The sequence below is a fragment of the Notothenia coriiceps genome, unplaced genomic scaffold (assembly GCF_000735185.1).
Source record: "Notothenia coriiceps isolate Sejong01 unplaced genomic scaffold, NC01 NC01_scaffold00034467, whole genome shotgun sequence".
NCBI classification, from domain to species: domain Eukaryota; kingdom Metazoa; phylum Chordata; class Actinopteri; order Perciformes; family Nototheniidae; genus Notothenia; species Notothenia coriiceps.
Window position 1 is genome coordinate 92948 of NW_011367168.1, and position 14364 is coordinate 107311.

Consider the following 14364-nt stretch of genomic DNA (forward strand, 5'->3'; position numbering starts at 1 on the left):
GTAGTAGTGTGTGTGTGTGTGTGTGTGTGTGTGTGTGTGTGTGTGTGTGTGTGTGTGTGTGTGTGTGTGTGTGTGTGTGTGTGTGTGTGTGTGTGTGTGTGTGTGTGTGTGTGTATCACATCACATACTGTTACTTCTACACATGTCTTACTTAGGATTTCACAAATATGATATAACATGTGAATTGGTGAGTTATTTTCCTGAGGACAGAGCCAGTGTTCCCCTGCCCTCGGTTCTTATGCAAAGCTAAATGAATCCCGGCTGTAGTTGAATATTTCATGGATATCCATGAGACTGGTATCAGTCCCCTCAGCTTTTTCTCAGCCAGACAAGCTCAAAGTGTTTCTGAAAATGTTAAACAATACCTTTAACTACAGATTTTTCCTAACACGAGCTGGCTGTTTGATTATCATTACTCACCATAGCAGTCCTACAGTATGTACAACTGGGTTACTTGGTAACTGATCACCTTATTCAATCAAATTCAAATGTTCAAATACAACAAATTGCCAATCCCCCTGAGACAGATTCAAATTAGGTGAATCAGAGGAAGAAATAGAACAAAATAATAAAAATCTAATAAAATAAAAACTGTACATTTTGACTATACCCTCTGATTGTTAGGACAGGTTTTCCTTTTCGGTGCATTCAGATTCATCTCGGCATGTGTTGAACTTTAAGCTGCACAATGTTTATAGTTTAGTTATAGTATTTTTAGCATGTTGTTGTTATTCCTTGCTGTATTCTCTTTCTGCTGCTGCAACACCCAGACTAATTTTGTCTAAGGCTATATTAAAATGTCACCTTATGTGTGGCAATTAGGAGAACACAGTTTGAAAGGCAGCGCATCTATTTTCACCACCATTAGCATGATGTACGTATGCATTGGAGGGCAGGGGAGGGAGCATGGAAGAATGAGCACAAGGATGGCAGAAAAGGTAAAATATGCAGCAATAAAATGAGAATGGTTTCTGTTTTTTCTAAGAATGACGTGGGGATGAACGGCTGACACAGAGCCAGACAATCCCTGCCCGCTCTGTATCTCTATAGCTTCTCAAAGTGCTATAGACAAGGTCAGAGAAAATGGGTGAACTCTCCCTTTAATACCAGGTACATTAGGGGGAATTAGAGCTAATACAAGAACATTGGTTATCTCTCCTCTTGTCCTCTATATCCTTTCCTCTGTTCTTGTGTCGATTCTTTTATTTCCATTCTTTTCTCTAGTCGTCCACTTAAGTACCCACCCCATCTCATATACCTCACTTTATTTTCCTGGTCTATAGATGACGGATGCATGTTCCTCCTTCAGTGGATCTTCATTTTCCTGTGTCTGCGTCTGATGATGCCAAGACAGTAAACAGCAGCAGACTAAGAATAGTTTCTACTTGTCTGCTCATCTCTCCCTATCTGTGAGCAAGTCAAAGCATTCTTGTGAAAAGCAGCATACATGCCATACGGTACATGTAATGGCCTTCAAACTTTCCATCTCTCCTCGTGAATAGATATGCATTCATATGTATGTGAATTGAAACCTTGTGCTTTTGGGTGTTTTGCTGCGGGCTATTTGTTAGTGAGCGGTAAAGCTCAGCCTGGTGTGACACATTACAGCAATACATGCTCTCCTCTAATACATGCAGCTACTCTGCAGTGTGTGTTGAGTGTGTGCCTCAGTAGATGTTATCAAGGCTTCACGCTAAATGAGTGTTGGAAAAAAACAAGAGAACAACAAGAAAAGTCTCTCTTCACCTTACCTTATCCCCTCTCCAATTTTCTCCTTATTCCCCCCCCCCCTGTCTCACTCTATCCTGCAGTCTGTCCATCGTTTCTCTCTTCTTTCTTCTGTGTCTCCCCCCCCTCTCTCTCTATCGCTGTCTTAAAACACACATGACACTGTGCCAGATCTTACCCCTTGATCTTGGAGGCTCTTGCGCATTTTTCTCACGCTTTACCCTTTTTATTCCAGATTGAGAATCACATCTAATAAACACAAGCACAGTCTCCCACAGAGCAGGCAATACTCACACACACACTGACTGCACTGTGTGTGTGTGTGTGTGTGTGTGTGTGTGTGTGTGTGTGTGTGTGTGTGTGTGTGTGTGTGTGTGTGTGTGTGTGTGTGTGTGTGTGTGTGTGTGTGTGTGTGTGTGTGTAGATATAAGTGCATGCTTACAGTTCTTTTAATATTCTCTTTTATTCTCTCCTCTTCTTTCATGTCAAGAGGCTGTCAGTTTGCGCGTCTATAAGTCTCTGTTTTTATCTGCCTGCTCTGCTCTTCCCCATTCCCCCTCTCTTTCTGTGGCTCTCTTTTATACATTTCCACTTTCCACCGCTTTTCTGTTTTTTGACCCTCTTTTTCCCCTCTCCCTCTCTCCTCTGCCACTAGTGTGTTTTCCCTCTCTCTATCTATCAACTCCCACCACATTGCCCAGCTATACTCTACTATACAGTAGAAGCCATTTCAAAAGGTGAAAACCCATATGTAGGGATAACGAAATGCAGGTTTTAAAAGAGCAAGCCAAACATAAAATGGTCTCCCAGTACCCATACGCAATATTAGCTGTGATAAAGGATATTCTTTATAATGTACACTTTTCTCTCTTCAATTTGTATCATGATTTTGCTGCCATCAGAATGGATAACAACCAGGGATCCAGCAAAACAGGGACAATATACCGTTTTAAACATATTAATGTGGATAGCATTAACAAGTGAATAGATGTACTGCTATTTGAAAGATTTAAAGAAAACACATTTGCTTTTATAAAGGAAAAGCCAGAAGTGAAAGGATAAGTTCAGCTAATATTATATAAATATATATATTTCTCATGTCTCACTGTGTGATATCTAGCCACAGAAATTGTTATATTGCTTTGACTACGAAAATACTAGAGACGTGAATGGAATTAAATTTGCTGTGCAGAAAATTATGAAAAAACGATAAACTCAACAGTGTCCTGGTTACTCTGAATAATCCACAGACCTTCAATTCAAAAGTCTCTTGCAGAACAGTCTTAGAAAGAGGCTTAGATTTAGACACACTGATGAATGTGTGCAACTCTTGATGTGAAACCTGCTGGTAATGGAGCATGGAGGAAATAATGAGCTTTTAGTGAGATTCTGACATGTGGAACAAACACCTTCACAATTGCATGTAGTAAAGGGATGCACTCTGCTGAGAGGCATGTATCTCTGATAGGAGATGACAGGAAGGAGGCAGACCGGTTTTTTTGAGTCAGATTTTTTATTAGGAAATCTATCATGTCAAAAATGTAACAAAAAAAGATTTTTTTGGTCAAATATTTGTCAAGAAGAGTTATTTTTTATTCTAACAAGTGTGAAACTTCAGGTTTAGCATTTACAATTACTGCCTGATTAGGTTCATGAAAAAAGGGTTACACAATTCAAATGAGGAGTTTTTAATTGCAATCACAATCATTCCAAATTCAAATGCCACTTTACCGAGACCTTTTAGAGCATCTTTTTGAATTTATGGCTGGGACGCAGGGTTTCATATGTTTTAATTGCACATTACAGCTCTGATAATGAAAAGGAAGACATGACACTGCAGATAAATGAAATTATTATCCATTAATTATTAGTAATGTGAGTTGAACTGGGATTTTTCAGTGTAGATTGATGAAAGATCTTGGACAAGTCACAAATGTACCCACCCCTGCACCTCACATGACACCGTAAATGCACAATCATGTGTACATGCACACAGCAGTGTTCGCTGGCACTGTAACTGTGGGGTGCAAAACTGAGTAATTAATCACTTCTCATTCAAACGTCCAAACACATATCCAGATGAGCTGTGTGCATTTTAACTACTGGGGGTTTCAGTCTCACACACACTGATTCTGAGAAACAGGCACAGCGGGTTGCAGAGTTTAAACAGAAAGCATTTTAAGAGCTTGGAGCGTTACAATGCTTAGCACATGGTTCTTGAAAACACGTCACACTCTGAATCCTTGGAGAGTTACAGAGCTGCATATCTCCCTCCAGGAACCAAACCGTGGCTCCGACTCCGGTTTTAGCTGAATTATTTTCTCTAAGGGTTGCTTCATTTCTCTTAAAGTCACTATTTTGGCAAACTGACGGGTAACAAACATGAGAGGAGGAGGAGGAGAGGTAAGGTGGTAAAGGTCATGAGTCACTTCTTCATAGCATCAACGATGTTAGTCCTGTCCCTGCTGGATGTCTGCCTCCAGCTCCTAGCATCATCAGGGAGTTTCACAAAACAAAAACAGGTGTACATTTATTCGATTAATCAGATAGACATTTTTCCAGATGCAAACAAGCAGCTAACTATATATCGAGAACATGTTGTACGTAACAATATATGGACATCTAAAATAGACTTTAGGAAAAGGTGATAATGTTGTTATACAGTATGGTTCATTTTTTTTAACTATACCTCCCTGTTCTTACAGACTTCTTTGTGGTTGTATAAATGTATACAGTAAACTGATATTGCTCTGTAAAATATAATGCAGCATGTTATTCTGTATTGCCCAACCTAAATGGAACAGGCTAAAATATGTAATATATTGGCTGTACTGATTTATGTGCATGCATTTTTATAAAGCTTAAGAACCTGGTTCAGCCACAAATGTTGGATTGAAACAAAGAATCCTCATCATTTACTCGCTAAAACCAAACACAAATATATAATATGCATCCCCACGGTTAGTCACACATATTTAAATATAACAAATGAGACTTAACATATAAGTGTTGGCAGCTCTTTTATATACATTGCAGAAATGTTATTGGATGAACAGTAGGAGAACAATAAGGGGAAAACAATAACGGCGCAAATATTTAGATTAATGGATAAAAACCAAAGTTAAGGTATACACTTCATACCTTTTTATCCCCCTACTCATTTCCACATTATTTTTCAAAACAAGCTTTATAACCTGAACAACTTATCGAATGAGGTTGGTTAAATGTAATTTTACTAATAATTTATTTTTGAGTTTTATTAGCATTAGTGCATGTAAAGGCCCCTACACACCAAACTGACACCAAAGAACACGTCCCGACAGACCCGACTGTTGTGTCGCCTCACGTCTCCTGTGTCTTGGCCAACAGTCGCACTGGAACACACCGCAAAGACTTCAGCCGACGGCCAAGTGGCACGTACGAACTGCGCATGCGTGAGTGGCAATAACTCTCCTTACCAGCAGGCGGCGGTAGCGTGTATTCGTTTCAAAAACATGTTTAGTGGGGTACTGGAAAATGAAAAATAATAGCCGCCTGTGTGTGCCTTCTTCACTTCCGTTTCGCTTCTCATGCACTGATTCGCTAAGCTGAACAGCCAATCAGAGTGATTTATTTTACCGACAGCGGCGGAAAACGTGGCACCATAGATATAAACACTAGATGGCTCAAGGGGGAGTCGCCAGCCTAGCTAACCGGTGGCCATCTTGCCACAGTCAACAACTACTGCTACAGCTGTTGTAAGGTGAGTGATCTGCACAGAAATACTCTTAACTCGCTGAAACCTTGACTGATTTACAAACGGTTTGGTTTATTAGAAACTTTATTAGCATGGCTATGATACAGGAGACAACAAGACATGTTGAGAAAAAAAAGTTCATGATTATAATGATAAGTATGCAGTATCATAACTACATCTTTGATGTTTATAACGAACCAAACCGTTTGAAAATTGAGCAATCTACGGTTATTTCAATAGTGCACCATAGACATAATGTTATGAATGAGCGAGCTGCCTGTGGCAAGATGGCCGCCTTGTGGCAACGTCGGTCTCCATTGGCCAGCAGCGCGGGTGAGTCATCTAGTGTTTATATATATCTATGGTCGGCACAGCCAAAAAGACACGACGGTGCGGGACACACCAATCTGAGTAGTAGGGTGACAGGACGCTCATCGAAGGCCAGACATCTATCGACGACCGAAATCGGCTCGGTGAGTCAGGGCCTTTAAGGACACACCAGGCCTTTGCACACATACTTTACTCCACCCCCCCTCATCTCTTTATCAGTGATCCACTTTCAGATAAGAGCCACACACACACACACACACACACACACACACACACACACACACACACACACACACACACACACACACACACACACACACACACACACACACACACACACAGAATATCTATCAGAAATATTTCGCCCTCTTCTGCCTCCCTGTGTCTCTATAAATGTGTCTCTATTGTCGGCTCTGTTCTGCCTCCCTCTGCCATGCTATCTGTCCTTTCCCTATTCCTTGTCATTCTCATCATCCATCCGTCTCTTCCGCCAAATTCCTCCTCACCCTGTCCCAGAGTGTTGAGTCACTCCTTAGGGGTGAGGCAGTGAGTGCAGAACAATCCCTCTGTCTCTGGCCTATCAGCCGTCCTTTGATAGAGCTGCGGTTATTGATTAAAATGTCTGAGAGCTCGGCCTTCTGGGGCCCGGAAGCTTTATTCAACCCTCGCCGTTTGCTCTTCACACTCACTCTTCCTCTCCATCTCTCCCTCTGAGCTTTTCTCTTTGCCTAACCCTCCTCGTCATTGCCTTTGACTTCCCCCAACCTCATTTTCTCTATTTCTCATTTGCTTAAGGCCAGTGGTGTAGTGGGCGTTGGACGCGGGGGTATGCCGTACCCCCACTTATTTGAAGCATGATTTCTTTTTTTAATAGTCTAATACATTGCCAGTGTTATCAGTTGCAAGTGTTTGTTTGTTGTATTAATGACGAAAACATAATAGGCAGATTTCACAGTAATTATAATAAAAACGTAGCTCAAGCATTTATGCAACTTGATTTGAAGCGTGTGTGTGTGAGAGGCAGAACCGTGTGTGTAGGGTGACCAGGTGTCCCGCACTGTGCGGGACTGCACACACAGCATTTTTATTATTTGTCCCGCGTCCCACACATTGAGACTATGTCCCGCATTTGAGTGATAGTCGCGCAGAAAGGCCGGATAGGTTCGCTGACAGCCGGCACCGCCCTTTATTATTATATTGTCTAAACGGCATCATGTAAGTTGCGCTGACAGGCGACACAGAGGTCCCCCAAGCCCCCCCGTTGACAGTTCACGAGCGCGAGTGGCTCCCGTCCACCCACCACCCCGTCCACCCAGTAAAAAAATCCCCACTACAACACCACTGCTTAAGGCAACACTGAAGCTAAACCGGACCACTGCCTGGTGTGTGTGTGTGTGTGTGTGTGTGTGTGTGTGTGTGTGTGTGTGTGTGTGTGTGTGTGTGTGTGTGTGTGTGTGTGTGTGTGTGTGCGTGTGTGTGCGTGTAGCCTAGCATTACTATACTTGTGGGGACCTACATCTGTTTACAGTCACGTGTGGGGACTCGCCTCCCTTATGGGGACAAAATGGAGGTGCCCATGAGGGGAATCTTCACCCTAATTAATTTTAGGGTGAAGACTTGGTTAGGTTAAGGGTTAGGCATGTGTTGGTTATGGTAAAGGTTAGGATAAGTCTCCAGGAAATGCATGTAAGTCAATGTAATGTCCCCTGAAGTGATGGTGATGGTGTGTGTGTGTGTGTGTGTGTGTGTGTGTGTGTGTGTGTGTGTGTGTGTGTGTGTGTGTGTGTGTGTGTGTGTGTGTGTGTGTGTGAGAGAGAGAGCATGTATGCATGTCGAGAATAAGGATGCATATGAGCCACTACCTTGTAATCTTACTTATCGTTGAATCATATCACTTAATGGTTCGATTTGGAATATTAAGATATAAGATAAGATATATGTATATTGTATATATATTACATTGGTAAAACTTTGAGTTTAGCATATCTTGCGTTTTTAAACACTGATTTTAATGTCATTGTTTGACTGCTGGATCATGTTTCTGTTTATAAATAGAAACATGATCCAGTAGTCAAACAATGACATTAAAATCATTTATCACCTTTTAGTAGAAAACAAAGCAAATATAAAATATTGCAGAAACACTTGTTGTATAAGTGGTTGCATTAAAGATATGTGTCATTGTTATATAATTTATAATATAAAATGTCTTTATTAATCAAGCCTATTGTATCAATTTGGTACACATTATTCTTTTATACAATCAGTTTGTTGTCATTAGGTTTACCTCAATACAGCCTTATACAACACCAGTAATTTACTTTAATAAAGGTTTGTGTTTCAGTTTTGTAAAGATCAAACATTATTACTGTCTATACATTTTGGTTTGCTTTCATTGTGTCTGGTGTTGCTGTGTGGATTGCATTACGCTGAAAGGTCTAAACTCGCTGTCATGATACAATATAGCAGCACTACGAAGAACTGCCTCTAAATGACCATAAAGTGCAATCAAATCCTCTCTATAACTGTTTCAAGAAAACTCAACATTATAACCTTCATAAAGTTAGTAGTTTTACCTCGGTGTAGTCTCAAGCCGATCCTAAGGATCAGACTTTATTTCATATGCCCGAATCTGCTCAAGAAAATAAATGTGATCAAATCAGTTATTCTCTCTACTCTCTCAGGCCGAGATAAAACACAGCAGTGTTGCAGCTCTGCTCTCCTCTAAGCCGACAGTACAGATTATCACTGCATATGGGAGCGACAGTTAGAATGTGTGAATGTGAAAATCTGCAAATGTACAAAACTCAGACTATCTCTTTCTTCCAATGGCTGGTGCTGGCTGGCGTTTTGAACAGTTAAGAAGACAAATGTTGTGTGGCAGGTCATACCAGCTGTCACCAATTAACCTTAATAAGTATACTTGATGTCAGGCCAAAGTGTCAGCCTGCAGCCGGTGGATGCACTCAGCCAAATATCTTTTTGGAGCAATGACCACCACTCTTTAACACCACAGCACAATTGTACATTTTTTGTTGTAACATTCCATCAGTGACATGTTTTCTCTTCAAAAAAACATGATCCTGACACCACTACTGTAGCTATCTTAAGTACGCCTAACTTAACTGAATGTATCTTTATGAGGGAAATGTACCACAACACTTTGCTCTCAGTATCCCATAATCTAAAACGGGTTAAACTGAAGCACTCTTGACTCAAACCTCAAATTAAATAAGGAGTCTAATCCCAGATCAAAGTTAGTATCTTCTAAAAAAGTATTGAGAACAAATCATTTATAACATAATACTACCTGACTCAATGCAAATAAACAAAAGTAAAATAATGACACTTCACGCCTACAGATTGTGTCGATATCCTCCCATCATTAGCCCTTTTATTTATAGTGTGTCGATCAGTAATGAACGTAAAGACACTGAGCTGGATAAAGACAGAACGAATCCCTCGCTTGTCTCCTAGCTCAGACTCTCTCTTTCTTCATTAGCTAAATGCTACCTCTAGAAGCAAATAAACACCTAACAAGCCAAGCAGATACCAAATGATCCTCTATATCGTAAGAGACTGGCAATAAATTCAGACACGTATAAGTGAGCTAAGCTGTCTAATATGTTATGTTGTCAGGCAATGGGTTGTCGCACCTAGTAATTGAGGTGCGCTGTGTTATATCTAAGCTGCTAGTTAATAGGTTGAGACACACAGTGCAGGCAAAGTGATGGCTAAATGCCCACTATTTCCCCCCATGATGAAAAAACTCAAGAGGGGAAATGACGGCAATTCTGGAGATGCAACATAGCAGTTCCCTGCACAATGTAGTCACACAGGTGGACAAACACACACGTATGCAGGGCAGACACACAAAGTAAGTCAAACAATGTTAAAAAAAAAAAAGGATTGGTCTCAGGTTTTATCTTGGCACATGCAGATTTAGCGGTCCTGCTAGAGATGATAGGATTTCCTCCCATACCGTATGTTAATGGGATTGTTTAAGAATTACTCGCTCATGTCAGTATAATATTTCCAGTAATATCTATTCAGATGCTCCCTGATGGACTGCTGGGTTGGAATAGGAAATGTCCTCAGTGAATGAAAGCCGGGGTTGGGTTTTCTACTTTTACATTTTGTATTCCTCCAAGTTTCTTAGGAGTTCCTGCGGTAAGTTATATTTTTGACAGCGACTAATAAGCTCTCTGTCTGTCTCTTGTGCTCCCTCTTTTCTCCCTCTGCTTGGCTGTTTCTCGTATGTTTTTTTTTTATTTTTTTGTTTTTCGAACATTGATTTGTAGGTTGTTTTGATTCTGACCAAGCCAACAGTGAAAGACAGCTAGATTTGTTTCTCCTTCTCTTTTACAAGCCCCCACCCACCCACCATACACCCCACCAAACACACACACACACACACACACACACACACACACACACACACACACACACACGTTCTGAAACTGTATTTAGTAGTATTGTTGCTCCTCACTGAGTCCTGGTCTTTCTATGTTTGTTGTTTAGTAGTTAACGATTTTTACAGGCTCATCATGTGGTGGTACAAACAAAGCAAAGTACAGTGAAAATAGTTTTAGATTTTTAAGAATAAACACTTGTATAATATTACAATAATATAGAAAAAAAAAAGCCCCCCCAAAACCCCCAAATAAAGTATAATATAGTTGCTTAATTTAGGACATCACTCAAATACTAGTGAACATCTTTAAAAGCTTTTGCATAGTAGAGAGGCGTCGCACTGCAAGTGGTCAGTACCCACATGTATTACTTCCTGGCATTACAAATCGTATTGGGCACAGGAACAAATTAGTTTTTATATCTGTTCAGTCTCCTCTCAGATCCCTCACTTTCCACCACGGGGAGAGAGCTGGTGGTCAGAGAGGAGACGGAGCGTGTTGTCTGAGAATATTCTCTGGCCTGCCTAATGTACTGCTCATAAAAGCCCCGGATGGATTAGTTTAACCTGCCACTCATGCACCCCTGAGCCGCTGGGAAAGCGCTAATGATTTGTGATTGAAGTCGCAAATGTATAAAGGGCCAGCTCCGCGTTAGTACAATTCCTTAACACATACAGGATCTTCATGCCAGATGGCTCCAGTGTATTTCTTCATGCAAACCTAACCAAGCATGTAATGAAAAGTTATTTCTGAATGTGTTTTCCTCTTTTCTAGACACAGTCAACAAAGGCTTTGCATTTTCCCAGTTTGAAAATCTAACGCCAGATAAATAACAAATATTGGATGTGTCTACCAGCAGGCTTGAGGAAAGCTTCGTTAACTAAAAAAGGGAAAAATCTGTCTTTCACTCTTGTGGATTGAGAGATGGCTGAATGTAATGTCTTAAAAGTTACCACTGCAGTTATGATTAAAAACAGTCAGTAAAAAAGAACAGCAATATACACAATTCTGCATAGTCCCTGCAGCATCGAGCAGATTTATTACAGACCTGTTTTAGTGAGTCGGAGGTTTGACGATGTCAGCTAAAGAAGGCCTTTGATCACCCACCGTCCTTGGAGCAAACACCCCCTCTTGAGATGTTTTGTCATTCAGGGTGAAGTTTAGTCCTCACCAATGCACGCATGTCTGCTTCTATTGCTAAACTGTTTGTTCAACCTAAGAGAGGTTTGTCTTTAAACATTTATCTCAAATGTCTCTGGCTCAAAGGCCATGCTTCACCAGAAGAATAGAACTACCACAGAACTGTAGCAACGTGTTATTATGTTATCACTACAATGCTGCAGCTTGTATTATTCACTGATTTAACGAATTACAGAGATTTCCATTCCCAAAATGGTTGACAGAGTTCTTTTTACAAAGCTAAACATGGCAGCTAGATGCGGTGGTTATGTAAGATGGAGATGTAAAAGGTTTGTTTAATCATATTGTTTGCCAACAGTGACTTATCTCTATTTTGAGTAACGATGCATCATGACAGCTCCAAAAAGGATTTCAGTGTTCAGCAGAAGTCAAAATCTTACAACAATCTGTATATAATTTAGATGACTGGCTGAATTATGGAGTATGGCATTCAAACTGAGGTTACACCCGTCACTGGTACAGTCATGAGATGAGGCACACTACACATACTGTACGTGTCAAATGCTACAGTCTTTCAGGTCAGAGCCCAGGGCACATAGAAGCATCCTCATCTAAGGGATTATGGCAACAAATAATTCACATTCTATAGAGCATTGCATGTTAATATAAGTCATAACTGTAATCGTTTTCTCACCTGCCCAAGTTCTGCCTCAACAAGCTATATGATGGTACATTAGTTAGCACTGGCTATAGAGGAAAGCAGGAGGAAAGGAAAGCAAGGAGAGGATAAGGAGTGGCAGGGAGAAGAGAAAAGCATGAAATCAGATCACTAATCTTATGATGTGAGGACTCACTAGAAGTAGGCTAGCAACATGATACTCCTGCCAACTGTGTAAGTATCATTTCACATTTAAGAGAGTTTTTTATCATGGTGCTGCAGTGGCCATATTGCAGAAATACAGCCTGGCCTCTGTCACAGTCACCTTCCCTGAGAGGATAACGTCTTTAATTTAATCCAATTTCCTGTTTTGAATTGGAGTCAGTGCCTTAATCCACCAGATTAAGCACAATGATGCAGTTGTTAGAATAATAATAAACACCTTATTCCATATTATTAGCATGTAAAAAGTCTGAATTTGAAATATCATCATCATTCAAAGGAGCAGCCTCCCGGGTCTAAAATATCATCCCGTGTGCTTCCACAGTTACATTTCATTTACAAACAAAGAAGAGAGGCAATGTTGAAGTTTTACTATTCAAAGCTCTATTTAGTTTTTCAAGGAGATGCTTTGAGGCCATCATATGTTAATATACATATTAATCAAGTCTGCACACATTCAATGAGATTTTCTTTGATACCCCAGATAAAAAGTTTGATTTGTTTGCTTGTCACTTTTCAAAATTAATGTCACTGAGCAAATGTGTGAGGAGTCAGTAAATCACTGAAAAGGGTGACATGTTGGCTGTGAGAAGAGAAGAGAAGAGACAAGAAGAGAAGACAAGACAAGAGAAAAGAAAACAAGACAAGAAAGAAATATATGACCTTGTCACTTGGGGACAACACAAGACAGATCGTATCTCCCTATTGAATGCCCACTGTTTAACATCTAAAGTATCTTGCGTTTCTTTGATATTGCCATCAATTACAAACCCTATGAGATGTACCCTTAATCCTGAAGATATGGTGCTGCACATTTGTGAAACCATTAACGGAGCTGTCATGCGTGGGCCCCGGGAAATGTAGGCTGGCGAGATAACCATGACAGAACATGTCAGCAGCATAACTATCACACCACAGCCACATATAGCATCCTGGGTGGAAAATATGTAGCTGTAAGAGCGAGGTCATTGGAGGAGCTATACAACCACAGAACATGTTTAAACTTTGAGGAAAATGTGAGTTGAGACGGAAGTCACAACTTTTCCTTTATCAGAACTATACTTTAGGATAGGCTCCTGGCGAAATGCATTTTCCACTATGTATTTTTCTTCAACAACAAAATAAAAAACGATCAAAAGAGGCTGGCATTAGAATTTACTTTACTTCATTAGAGGCTCCTGGATGTAGCCCCTTTCATCCTCTGCAACTTTTACGTCTTCCATATAGAGACCCTCCTCACCTTTTCCTTTCTGGTTCTATACGGCAAGCTTTCAGAGTGTAACTGTGGAGGGGGATCACCCTGGAAGCCAAAGGAGGAGCAGTGCTCAATCCTCCAGCAGCTCTATGAGCGGAGGATGGGGGAAGAAGAAAGTAAGATCGACTCAACTCACGACCTGCTTTAAGACCCTGGCCTCTGACAGGAGATACACTGCTCCTCGATACAGAACACACAGGGCCACGGCCAGCTACATCTCCTCTGCTGGTTTGCTTCTTTGCAAACCGAGAACATCTGATCTCATCTTAACTTTCATTCAGAAGAGTTTGGTTGACATCATGTGCAACATAGTAAAATACAAGCATACTGAACCTTTCAGTTTATCAAAATGAAAGATATAACTGGTTTGTATTGTGTGCAATCATAAAGATAAGCAGGATGTAGAAGGGTGAAGCTATCCTTTTGGCTGGTTCGCTGGTGTTCACTGGGTATAAAAAATCCAGGATTGACAGCTGTGAGGTAAGTTATGCAGAATGTCAATCACACACAGAAAAATTAATAAATGTATAACATTGTTTATATCCTTCTTGTTCTGTATTTCTCTGCAGTGGCTGTGAGTCATTAGAGCAAAACACTGCCAGTACGCACAAAGATAGACTGCATTGGAAAATGTTTAGGTAAATCATTAATTAGGTAATACATTACCTTAGTGAGCCACAATACATTTGACTGGTTAGCACTTATTTGTAGAAAGGACTGTGCATGCACAATCATTATTCTATTCTCCCCAGACAAATCAATTACAAAGGAGGACGCTTATTGTTACAGCCTGCAACAAAACCAAAACAGGAAGCCAAATATCTCTGCTGCCATCAGTGAGAAAAATGAACAAAGGAGATTGATATGTTGAAAAACTCACCAG

The 14364-nt window shown here is 40.5% G+C and overlaps 1 protein-coding gene across 1 annotated transcript in view; it reads left to right on the forward strand.

Moving 5' to 3' along the window:
- The window catches only part of LOC104962171 (anosmin-1-like), a 59866-nt gene extending 45807 nt beyond the window's left edge, over window positions 1-14059 (forward strand). The window contains exons 9-10 of the mRNA XM_010790569.1: window positions 13454-13597; window positions 14051-14059. Of these exons, the coding sequence (XP_010788871.1) occupies window positions 13454-13597; window positions 14051-14059 (153 nt within the window). The remainder of the gene's footprint in view (window positions 1-13453; window positions 13598-14050) is intronic.
- Window positions 14060-14364: the final 305 nt, after the last annotated feature.